The 13,354-nt window shown below is 35.8% G+C and overlaps 1 protein-coding gene across 8 annotated transcripts in view; it reads left to right on the forward strand.

Annotated features, from left to right (window-relative positions):
* The window catches only part of ST7L (suppression of tumorigenicity 7 like), a 137,592-nt gene that overhangs the window by 54,285 nt on the left and 69,953 nt on the right, over positions 1-13,354 (forward strand). For 7 of the 8 annotated variants that reach the window (XR_014138092.1, XM_078451553.2, XM_060626481.1 and 4 more), the window contains exon 14: positions 4,790-4,929. Coding sequence is in view for 7 of the 8 variants with exons in the window: in XM_078451553.2 (XP_078307679.1) it covers positions 4,790-4,929 (140 nt within the window). In the remaining variant the exon portion in view is untranslated. Of the gene's footprint in view, positions 1-4,789; positions 11,689-13,354 lie in introns of those variants that run through there. The other variant, XM_081796407.1, reaches the window with a different exon arrangement.

Consider the following 13,354-nt stretch of genomic DNA (forward strand, 5'->3'; position numbering starts at 1 on the left):
CGTCTATGTAGGAAATCCTAAGAAATTCATAAAAATACTATTAGAACTAATAAGTTCAGCAAAGTTGCAGGATATAATATCAGAATATAAAACTCAGTTGCATATTTAAATACTGACAGTGAATAAGCAATCCAGAAATGAAATTTAGAAAACATTTCTAATCATAGTGGCATCAAAAAGAAGAAACAATTTAGGAATAATTTGATGAAAGAAGTGCAAAGCTTGTATACTAAAAAAAAAAACCTACATAATTTGCTGAGAGAAATTAAAGACAAATCTAAGTAAATGGAGAGGCGTTCCATGTTTATTGATTGGAAGACTCGATATTATTTATATGACAGTTCTCTCCAAATTGATCTATAGATTCAATACAATCCCTATCAAAATTCCAGGAGAGATTTTTGCAGAAATTGACAAGCTGATCCCAAAATTTATATGGGAAGGTAAAAGACTCAGAATTGTCAAAACAGTCTTTACAAAGAATGAAATTGGAGAGACTACACTTTGCAGTTTTAAGAAGAGCAGTCATAGACTTAGGAAGAGAACCAGAAATATGTAGGGTTATGATTGCTGAAAGTCCCACTGAGTCCCTGCTTTCAGGAAGCCAAACTTCTCAAAAGAATGGTCTATATTTATTTGTCTGAGTTGTACTTTTTTTCTGTGAACTGGTAAATTTCTGTTTAACTTTTCTTTTTATGATTTAACCAATAAATAAGCATGCTGAAGGGTGTAAACACTAGCACCATGTTTCCTTATGTGATATAAACCTGTGCCATAGTTTTTACAGTTCTGGGGCTGTTAGAGCTCAAGTCTAACAAGGAAAGTTGCAGTTTTACAAACGCCAAATTTAGGGAACTGAAAAGTTCAAACAAATAGATGAAAATTTAGGAGAGATTATGGAAGTTGAGTATGCTGATATTTTTCTCCCAGGGTCTTTTATTTTCTTCCGTCCTCTGAGATAATTTACCTGTCTTTTCTTTGAACTCTCAAAGTATTTTGTGAACTTCTTAACCTCCCCCTTCTAGATTGTAAACTTGAAGGCCAGGATTCTCTTTATCATCTCTTTGGGTATTTCTATAATGTTCATCGTGAAAATTGTGTAAATATTTTAATTAGTCAAATTTGTTAATGCATTCTTATAAACATGCTAAGTATATTGTAAGTACTCAACAAAAATATTAAATATTAGCACCTTTTCCTCTTTATCCTACTCCAAACTCCTGAACTGCTTACGAGTTAATACAAAGACTGATAAACAATGTGTTTAGTGCTGTGGGTATGGAATAGATTTTAAGGAAGCTGGAATGGGGAGTGCCTATCTCTCTAAGGTCAGGGATGATTCCTAAATCTGACTTGAATGACTTGAAGAATGGTAAATCCAACATACAGCACAAGGAGCAAGTTTGGGAACAAGAGTCGGGAAAGTAAATAAATTCAGGCTTTGAATATGTTGTATGTGTAACCTTTCACCCATGCCCACACACACGTGTGTGTGCATATGTGTATGCATGCTTAAATATCTTATTACATAATCTGTTTCACACATACATTATATATATACTTATTTATATTTCTAAATATATGGTTCTAAGATATGTTTATAAGAAATATACATATAGTAAATATATATTATATAAATAGTAAATGTTGTAGGTATTCTTTAGATAAAAGTAATAGAGAGCTGTTTTAAACTTAAAGGGAATTTGTTAGAAGACTGGATTATCTCAAAGAATCCCAAGGCAGCAATTACAGTTGGACCTCAGAAGGGACTAGAACCAGAAACTAGAAGGCTATAAAGATTTCCAGGAGTCAGTAATCTGTATATCTTTATCTCAGGCTGCCTTTTTCAGGCTCTCCTATTCTCACTTTTCTTTTTTTTCCTTCCCCAATGCCATCTCCTTTTTGTATGAGCTCTCCTTTCTGCTTCTCTCAGTGTGTCTGCTTCATTTTTATATCTTTCTCTTTGTAGTTTGGCTTTCCCTTCTTAGACACTCATGTAGCCAAACTTGATGCCCCTACATCACTCTAGTTTACATGTCATCAGTTCAGGCAAATAGTACAGTATGAATAATAACTCAATCCTGCCTGTAAAACTTCTGGGAGACAGAATCAGATGCTGACAGAATCAGAATCCATGTGTTTATTCCTGGTTCATTTAGCTGTGGGCTAGGGACAGGGTCAGGTTGTGTAAACAAAATTGCCAGGGGTTCTGATACCTTTCTCTTGACATCTCTCTACCTCACCAAACCAACTTGGTAGTCATCATTTCCTAGCTATGAATGAGATCACTAAGGGAAACTGTAGAGTGAGAAGTAAGCTAAGAGCAGAACCATGGGGGCACAAAAATGTTGAAGGAATGGGTGGCTGATAAGGAGTCTGGAAGATTCAGTGAAGTAGTGGTCAGGGACAGGACAAGAACCAGAACTAGATAGGCTAGGAACTAAAAAGAGGGGAAAAAATCCAAGTGAGGAGGAGTATCTGATACCAAGGAAGGTGATTACTGAGAAGAATCCATTGACTTCAGCAATTAGAATGTCATTAGTGAGAGAAATTTTATTTTCTTTCCTAGGATGGTGCTGGTAGTAGTTGTTCTTGTTGTTTTCCATTTTAACAGAAATAAGGCAAAAGAATAAATCTTTGATTATGGAACATCAATATGCAATAGTATATTATATTAGGTTAATACATTTAGCCTGAAATACCCCTCCCCCAAATTATAAAGGTTGCCTGATATAAGGCCAATTTTACATAGTAATATGAATAAAGTCAGGGTTTTTTGCACGTGTTGCCAGAGTCCCAGCTTATAAGAACAGAGAGTTTGCTTTTTGGCAGGCCTTGATTATTTCTAGGGTACTTAGACATTTGCAAATTCCAGGAGGTAGGAGAAGAGGGATATGCTGGGGTCTTTGTTTGATTATATTGTTTGTTCTGAGAATATTTGTCTGTGTCTGACTGTGGTAGAATGAACAAATTTTTAATAATGTGGAGTTCTAATACCCAGGAGTACTTAATGTTTTTTTGTTTTCAATTCTCCTTCAACCTTGATATGACTTACAACATTCTGGAATTTGCTTATGAACCTCATAAGCTCAGACTTGAACTATTCCCTTAGTTCACATAGCTATTTAGTTGTCTTTTATGCCTCCTGATAAATTCTTCTCTACAAGCCAGTGATGAAATTTGAACTTTACTTCCAAGGGAGTGTTTCTGTACTAGTCATCCATTATATTGATGTATTAGCCAAACATTGACTGACAAGTGAATCTACAGAAAGCCATCCAAAAAGAAAAACTTAAGTCTCTCCTATAGTATAAAAATTTCATATTTTAGGAGATTATCTTACTAAAGCTATATAGTTTTCTGCCTTATAAAGTGGAAATAATATCTATCTCTTAGGGAAATTGGGAAAAAATCAAACTAATGTAAATTAAAGCACTTTGTGAGCCATAAAATGCCATACAGTTTAATTAACTTTATTAATGTTGCCATCTGTCACATAATAAGAGTATTAGTGACCATTGGTATATTTAAGTGTTCCCTGTCTTTGCAAGTATGATGGTTTGCCTCTCTTGGTTTGCTGGAAGAAGTTGTCTTCTCATGGCTGAGGGACAGGGCAAAAGGGACTGCTGGTTTTTTGGGTGCTGAAAGTTCAATGTTGTCCGTAGCTTCTAATGTTTCTAACGTTTTTAAAAAGTTCAGATTTGGTGTGCTTCTACTTTAAAAGTGATTCAAGCCTCTGGAAATTTTCTGGATTTTTAATGAGTTTGGTTTTTGGCATATTCTTTCAGAGTATAGTATAAGACATAAAAAATATGGCTACCAAAGGAAACTTAGGTGTAATCTTCTCTGTGAATCATTATGTTTAAAAAAGTGAAATTTATAGCTGACCTTGATTCAGCACTGAATTAGTCATCCCTTACTTATGTAGGATATTACATCAGGAATTCCTGGGTTTGTGTCCAGCCCTGAGCAGTCAACTTACTGGACTAATGAAGTCCCAGAATAGCTCTCAGTTTAACAGACGTTTATTGAGCACCTACTATGTGCCAAGCATGGTAATAGGCTCATCAGCATTGGTATGCAGGTATTTTCAATCAAATTTCAAATAAGATATAAATGCTTGAATACTGTTAGTAATGAAATATCCAGTCTTTAGAAAAATAATCCCTGATTTAATCTGTGAATGTGGTAAAAGAAGACAGGGTACTTGGTTTATGATCAGAATCCTAGGGCTTTGGTGTTCTAGTTCAGGTTTTATAGTGCTCTATGAAATGCTACAGATAGAACATTTATTAATAACTGGGTAAAATTGTGGTTCTGGGAAATCTACAACCACACATCTGTCTCTCAATTCTGTACTTGTCTCTGAGCTCCTAAAGAACAAGAATTATAACAACTCACATTTAGTAAGGACTTACAGTGTTCATCATAACAACTCCATAGCAACTATGAGAGGGTTTAGCAACTTATTCAAGATCACACAGCTAATAAGTGACAAAGCTCTTTTTCAAAAGCACCTCAGCATGACTTTACAATTAATGTTCTTTCCCACGATGCCATCCTATTCTTAGTCCCCAGCACAGTCATCTGGCTCCGTAGATAGGCTGTTGATGCTGGAATAAATAATGAATAACTCTCTTCTATCTTGCTACCCCGAGATGCCTTGTTCTTTTAAAAAAAAAATGATTTTCCTTTTTAGTTTTAAAAAATAAACTTTGTTTGAAAACATTAAAACTGGCTTACACTGTATTCTTAAATAAAATCCATTTCAACCTTTTCTCCCTTGCAGCCTTTCATCATGTTTCTGTTTACCCAAAGAAGGAGCTTCCTTTTTTCATCCATTTCACAGCAGGACTGTGTTCTTCTACAGCAATGATAGCTCTTCTCACACACCAGTTTCCTGAAATCATGGGTGTTTTTGCTAAAGCTGTAAGTATGATCTCAAGGACTTGTGTAGAGTATTTGTAAAACACACAAGAAACCATCTCTGATCTGTTTGTGCTAAGCCAGTTGATCAGTGGAAGATGTTTGTTATAGTAAATTACAGGAACTGATTTGTAAAGTTGCTGCCATAAATATGTCAAACATAAGTTTCTTGGTGACTTGAGCTATATTTTTGTTGCTTAAAAATTTAAAGACTACAATGGTGTAACATTATACAGTTGGTCTTTATAGATCACTTTTGGTGGTAGACACAGCACTTGTTACTAGCTGAGGAATAATCCAACTCTTTTAAATGCTTTCTTTTTGGCATTTAAAAAAATTCCCTATTTTGTAAACAAATTTTGATTTTTCCATTTAAATGAAATCATCAGTTGTAAGCTTTGCTGATGGAGAATAAGTAGGTAAGATGGTACAGATGCGACATTTGCCCTGAGTACAGAATACGCTTCTTTACTCAAAGCTTCTCCCTGTTGTATCTTCATGTTCTTATTGACTTTCCCCAATCTTGGGTGTAAAACCGTGTATAGACCTTTAGTTTCATTTTTGTCCTTCAATTTTGAACTACTTCCCCATTTCCTGACCCAGGTCCAGAAAGTACTTGATATTAGAGAGAGTATCCCATGATTATTTACTCTTCTACATAAAGTTAGTAATTAGTGGCACTGGCTTAAAGTAAAATTACCAAAGATAAGTCCCTTTGAGTCTCTGAGCCTTTAAAAAAATGTGTCTCTCTTGTACATCTTGGCATTTTTACCAGGTAATAATAGTTCAAACCCAAAAGGAAAATGCTAATTCATTCTAGTCCCAGATCAAAAAGCATTGAGAACTGTAGAAACACTGGCCCTTACTCGGTAATGTAATTTCTATATTTTTCTCTATATGCCTCCATTTTGACTCTCTGTTTCCTCACAATTTCTTTTTCTGCCTTAAGAACAGTTTATTTTGTGCCTTAAAGATCAGTTGGTTTTCTTTTGGCACCAGTAGTAAAAGCACTGGTTTCCCTTTTTCCCTGAAGGTCAACTGTATAATGTGTTAACTTGCCACTGGCTGTAGGCCTAGGAGTCTGCGACTGCACTTGATTCTGGGTCCGTCTTCAAGGGGAATGACTTCCCACTGTTGTTCAGGGAGTATAGATATTTGGGTTGGAAACGGACTATTTCCTTTTAGTGTAAAAGGGAAGTGTAGTGATCATACCATAACTGTTATTCGCAGTGGTGCTGCCTAGGGAGTGAGTGCATCTCAAACTGAAATGACCTTACTGTGTAATCTGGCATGGAAAAAGTTGACTAGAAAAGGAATCCTGTCCATTTAACAACTGGAAAAATATATGCAGCTGTGTATTTGAGATCACAGGCGAGCAGTGGAAAACTCCTTGGGTTTCTCTCAGGGCAGTGGGGAAAAGATAAAATTGAGTGAGGAGCAAGATCTAGAATCTGGAATCGATAGGTAGCAATTGTTAGTAGTATACTTCCAGCTAAAAATAATGTGGAGTGTACTCACTATCTGTTCTGTCCATTCATGTTAGTATATAGTGTCTGTCTTTACCTGAGACATTGCTGATGGCACCGGAAGAGCCTTTAAGATTACATAGCACAAGCTCCTTAGCACTCTTCTAGAAGAGTCTGAGAATGAATAATTATGTATTTTAAAGTGGACACTTTTTTTTAGACCAAAAGTTATTAATTTACTGTGATTCTAGTTAGTGAACAATAAACAGGCATTTATTTACTATCTTTTGATATTTGTATGGTTGGTGGTATATAGTGAAAAATGTGCCTCACAGCAAACTTTTATAGCCACATTTTATCCTCTGGCCTTTACATGCACATTTTAAGTTCCTAAAAGCTAACTATTTACTGAAAGTACCTGGAAATCAATATTTGGTATGCTGCAGTATCAAAGTCAGGTTTCATTGAAGACTTTATGGAAAATTATTACATAAGGGCCATCCCCATCTTATGAACACAACGTATAAATGCCGAACAGCCAATCAGCCAGCAACGGAGCTGGAGGCTCAAATTCTACTTCTTCACCTCTTAATATAGTGTGGTCTATGGAGTAGGAACGTCACCATCACCCAGAGTGGTCTATGTGGTAGGAACATCACCATCACCCAGGAGCTTGTTAGAAAGACATAGCCTCAGGCACCACTCCACACGTCCTGAATCTGCTTTTTAACATGACCCCCAGGTGATCCTATATGCACATTTAAAATCTAAGAAGACCTGCTCTCCTCTACCCCCATAGGAGGAACGTAGATTGCTTGGATAGTGCCACTTTTTTGAGGTAGAGAAGGGGGGCAGCATTGCAGAATGGTGATGAGCATAGGTTCTGGAGCCAAACTGCTTTGCTTTGAGTTCCAGCCTGACATTTACTGTCTGTGCAACTTCAGATAAGTTACTTAACCATTTCTCCCCCTCATCGTGAAATGAGAGTAGTACTACCTCATGGGTTTTTGTGAGGGTTAAAGGGGAGTGTTACTGTTGTTGTCACCCGTCATGGTCATCATTATCACCAAAGTGCAGCTGTAGTGAAGAATACTACCCCCTTCACGCTGTGGGAGCCATGTCCCAATAGTACATTCAAAATGTGTTTCCCACAGAAATTGTAGTATAAATGGTGGTTATATGTCATTTAAACAAGACTGTCAGTACCATACTGCTGGTACACTATGTGTATTTGTACCACCAAAAGGGGAGAAATGTTTCAGATTCTAGGAGCTCGCAAACTGCCTCGTAGAACAGAAACTATTGGTCAATTGCAAACTGCCTATGTTAGGGTTTTCAATTAAGTCACATATTTGATAGCCAAATATAGTGGAACTCAATCTATTTAGGAAGGCAAAACAATTTAAGAAAATTTCCTAAATTTCTTCTATTGTTGTCATGGTCCCCTCCTCATCTAATATATATTTTTGTTTTAGCTCACATGCTAGAGTAATTTACTTTGAATTTGTTAAAATACATTTGTTACAAAAATTGCTTTTTTTGTGAAGCAAGGCACTACGGATTAATGATTTTTAATAACCCCACTGTACATCAGATTGAGATAAATGGAAGGGAATGAACTAGAATGGTTAGTGGTTTTAGTGCCTGGTTGTTGTTGTTTTGTTTTTTGTTTTTTGTTTTTGTTTTTTTTTTTTTTGCATGGTATAAAGCTATATGGAATAAGACTTCAGTGTCAGCAAGTTAGGACTTTTTTCTTGTTTTTTTTTTCCTGGCTGAGATGAAAACCAAGCCTGACATTCGACATAGAGCAATAATAATAATAAAAAAATGCATAAGTCCCTGGAGATGTGGAATGTGCTGATATCAGAGCTGATATTCTCCAAGGCCAGAATTCCTGAAAAAGGAAAAATTGCTTTTAAGTGGTAGGTCATTTTCTCACCTGCTTTGAAGCCTGCTGGGTTAAATATGAGAGTTCAAAGTAAGGGTAGCCAGCAAACCAAATGAACTGGAATCTGATTCTGCTTATCTGAAAGGAGCTTCTTTATTTAAGAGCAGCACTGCCCTCTCCTTAGAGAACCAATCTTCATCTACTCTGGCCCCTTTCATTTCTCTCTTGCAAGAAAAGCTTTCTTCTTAGTAAGCCTTGGGAGGGCGTTATCACAGCAGTGAAGACTAAAGATGGTCTTTGGGGATTTCACTAACTTGCTGATGAATTCAGGCTTGTGGCATGTGACTTTAGTACTTTGAATTCAGAAGTGTGTTTGAATATAAAAATCCCTAGTTAGGTTTTAACTAAATAGGATAGCCTTTGCAACTTGGCAGAAAAAGGTGTTAGTGGGTAAAGACAGGAATAAAAAAGATTCCCAAATAAATTGTTTGTTTCACTAAAGCAAACCTCTGTTGAAATCTGTTTCACTGAACACATATTGTAGCTGTGCTGAGGTGGGAATGGGCCCTGTTTCCACATATTTTTACTAATCTTTATGTGGGAAAATGTGGTTGGACATGCCAGTGATGAATTTCTGAGCAACTCATAATTGGCTGGCTCCACTGTAACTAGGGCCTAACAATCTGCTTGATTAATTCTTTAAGGACTACATTAGCCAAGTTGCATGATTTCCAAAGATATAGAAGGTCAGATGTTATACTAACAAAAGACCTTTCTACAGAATGTCTCACTGGGATTTCTTCAGCCCCTTCCCAAAAATAATTAATATTTTTCTCCCCAAATTACATTTTTAAGAATAATAAGCAGAAATAAATGGCCAAGTGTGTTTTACTGAATAGTGATCAAAACTTTGGAGGTTTGTACACTATTCTCATGTTTTTTTCCAGGGCAAAGATCATCTTCGTAACTAGGGAAGTTGGTAGATAATTGTAACTTTATATTGAGAAACATACTGGTAGAAAAAAATATATTATTTTTAAAGGTTCCTAATTCTCCATTGTCATAACAAGGGACATGAAATCTGTTCATAGGTGAAAGTAATTTTTTATATTCTCCATCTGACTTCATTCATAATGAAAACCTATGATAGTTACATCCCTCTTTCTTAAGTAGGGTCACATTCAGAAATTCAACCGACAAGGAAAATAAGTCTCTTTACTTTGTTTGAAAATGGATTATTTTTCAAAGCTTTGAGACTTCTTTCGTTCCTAGGAACTGACATAGCTTTTAAAACATTTTTGAATTGTAACCAAGCTTATATTCGCATAAAATATTGTTCTGTAACCATGCTATTTCTACAGTAATATATCTGAGGTATTTCCTAGAGATTATATACTGATAATAAAGGAGCCCATTGTGTGACAGGTCAAAAAATGTTAAATGTTTATATTTTTGTTTCTTTGCTAGTGCCACTGAAGTCTTTATTTGGGCAATCTAGCATGTTCCAATTTTGATTTTCTTAATAAATAGGGGTATTTCTAGCAAGGGAAAAGATGTTCTCTACTTCCACTAATGGCATTTCTCATGCTTCATTCTCATTGCTCCCCTTCAAAAAGAATCAGACTGAGAAGTTTGTGAAATCACTGATGTTCTTCTTTATCCATATTTTCTGAGTACTAAATTCTTCTTTTCAAAGGCAGGAAAAAAAAGAATAAAAGTTAATGTACTTTTTTTTTTTAAATGCTTATTTATTTTTAAGAGAGAGAGAGAGAGAGACAGAGTGTGAGTGGGGGAGGGACAGAGAGGGAGACACAGAATCTGAAGCAGGCTTCAGGCTCTGAGCTGTCATCACAGAGCCCAACGCGGGGCTTGAACTCACAAACTGCAAGATCATTACCTGAGCCAAAGTTGGATGCCCAACCAACTGAGCTACCCAGGTGCCCTGGCAATGTGCTTTTTAATGCATGTCTGTATTCCTTTCTCCAGGGTTTAATTCAGTTTTGAAGTTTATGGAAAGCACTCTCTTTCCCAATTAACATGTGCCTGTCAAGTATGAAGTTCACAAAAGCTCACCCTGAATTTATTTGGCAGTATATTTAATCATCCTTTCCCCCTGAAAGTGAACATCTCAATGCCAAAGTTTAGAACATCCTGTCACTAACTGCTGCTGATCTATTGATTGCTTAATCATTAGCACTTGGGGCAAAGTGGACTGCATAACAGTTTTTGGAAGAGCTGCGCCTAAATATTGATGTAAATTGCTCACTCCAAACCCATTACATGAGTGATATTAAAATTCATGTTAGGAAACCTACTGATTTTTCTTTCAGAAAACATCTTTGTTTTTTGCGGACCCAGCATAGTCCTCTAAATGGAGAGAATAATGGTAATGCAGAATAAAATTATAATCTTGAGGAATAGTTTTTATTGGCTTGTTTCTTGAGTCGAACTTTGCTCCTTCTCCCACCAATCAAATTACTAATACTCAAAGGAAATAAATTTGTACTACTACATAATATATTATGATTTTAAACCAGGAGTAATTTAGATTTCTGTTAGTTGTTATCTCTTCTCTCAATAGTGTGTACACATATTCTCATTTATTCTTACCTGAGCCATTGCAAGACAGACTGTGGTTTTCTAGCTTTATAGATGGGGAAGTTTGAGTCATTCAAGTTAAGCAATTTGCTTGAAGTCATACAGTAGATAGCCCTTTAGTCATGATATATATGCTTGGTTTCAATAATATGTCAGTTCACAACTCACACCAAAGCAAGTACAAAAGAATAAATTTCAAACAAAATATAGTAATGGTAATGGGATATAGAATGATAGAATGATAGAATGATAGGTGATAGTAATGTGGTTTTGCTAGAGAAGTCTTCCTATAGGAGATGAATTTGGAGGTGTTTTTTTTTTTTATTGCAGCATTTTTTTAATTTTATTTTTTATTTTTTAAAATTTACATCCAAATTAGCATATAGTGAAACAGAGTTTTAAGTGAAAAGGCTGATACTGATTTTCAGAAAATAGAAAGGACACTTAGGTTGCAAAAATGCTTCCTGCAAAAATAAAAATATAAGTATACAAACTGCCTGGGGAACTCTTCACTCATCACAGTATTAGTCTATTTGATGAACTCTGATGCTTTAAAATAAAGAATGCCCATTTGCTTTTCTGTCTTCAAACTGGTTCATTTTCATTTCATTCCTTTTCTTGCTAGTAAGTCACTTAAGAAAGAAGAACACTGGTTATTTACATCACATACTCAGACAACCGTATAAAGAACTTAAGTCTTTCTAACTTTTGGAAATGTGCAGTAATACTAAAGAAACAGTAGATGCTGGTTTGTAATGATTCAGAGGGAATTTGACTCTCTGAAATGGTAAAAAAAAAAAAAAAAAGTTTTAATACAAAGTACAAATATATACGCTATGTTTCAATATCACTGTTCTTTCAAAATCAAATAAGTTTGTGAAGGATTAGGGAGGGAAGTTTAACTGAGCAGAATAAACTTTTGGTCTAAAATTTAACTTGTGGGTATTTTTTGGCTAACATGGGGATTTTAGATAGTAAAGGTACTTCTAGGAGCTGTTATCAATGGGTAGGGAACTTGGGAGGTGTCTGGGTGGCTCAGTTGGTTAAGCATGAAACTATGGCTCAGAAACTATGTGCTGACAGCTCAGAGCCTGGAGCCTGCTTCGGATTCTGTGCCTCCCTCTGTCTCTGTTTCTCCCCTGCTTGCACTCTGTCTGTATGTCTCTCTCTCTCTCTCTCAAGAATAAATAAAGATTAAAAAAACATTTAAAAATAAATAGGGAACTTGGGTGTGTTCTTTAATGCTGATAAGGCCTCAATACAAGATTGGGTGTTAATGGTGCTCTTTCCAAATTAGAGGAAAAAATAAAATTATCTGCCTTAGTTCTATAGTGGCATTAGATTGAACCCGCCTCAAGAAAAGAAATTATTTTGGCTTTAGGTGATGCTCAACAAAATTAAGAGAACTGATATTCAGAGAGTTCAGACCACATAATTACCCTCTCAATCTCATCCTGTAATTTCAGGCATTCTGAAAATGAAATGTAAATGTGTTATTCAAAGTGTCGAAAAGGCTATATTCTTATTGAGTACTTGTATATTACCAATAGGATATACAGAGAGAGAAGCAGTTTGGGGAAGAATTTAAAAGGGAGCATATTCTCACACCCTTTGTTAGGAACACGCCAGCTCTTGTTTTCATGTGTTCAATATGCCAGAGTCCCAGTTTCTTTCTGAAGCCAGAGTTCAAGCTTTTATGCCCAGGTAGCAGGAGCTTTACAATTAAATTTTAATCCCTTAGTGTTTGTTAGACTCTTATCTAGAGTATAGCGACGACTATTCTTGGCAAGCAAAGACATTGCTGTTTTTCCTTCAGTCACAATGAGATAGAAAAATGTTCTCTGGCTGGGGTGTAGATGAAGGCACTTTACTAATCTTATGCATAATTCATCTTTGGTTGCTGAGGTACTCAGAGTTGAAACTTTGCCCTCTGATAAAATTCAGCTGGATTTTTTATTTACTTGACTCTGATCCCTTTGGATTTAGCCCTTTATGGGAGCCTAGGGATTGTAATTCAGCTAAGTCCTAGCTGTGTAGACTTTTCTTATTAATTTGCTCTTGCTGTATTTTAGCTATTGTTAAGACCGCCTTTAACAACAACAGCAACAACAGCTGTACTAAGAACATGCAGTTCAGAGTCCTGGATACTCTGAGAAGATTCTTCTTTCAGTATTGGCTTATTGACTGGAAGGACTCCAATAGGGCTCATCTTAGTTTGTTTTCAAAGTTTAGTTTTTAAAGAGCCTCAGCATTTAAAAACATGCTAACTGTTGTCCTATAACATGCTATAGTATGGTAGTGATTATTCTGTACTATACTCCCAAGTTTTCCACATTCAATTTCATTATTTTAAGATGTTACTACTAATGAACTTGTTTCTTCATTCAGTCAACAAATGTGTTATCAGGTACCTTTATGAAATATAAAACACAGCTTGTTCACAAGTAACTCGTAGTCTAGCCGTAGGGGGTTTGAG

This window comes from Panthera onca, chromosome C1 (genome assembly GCF_046562875.1).
Source record: "Panthera onca isolate mPanOnc1 chromosome C1, mPanOnc1 haplotype 2, whole genome shotgun sequence".
NCBI lineage: Eukaryota > Metazoa > Chordata > Mammalia > Carnivora > Felidae > Panthera > Panthera onca.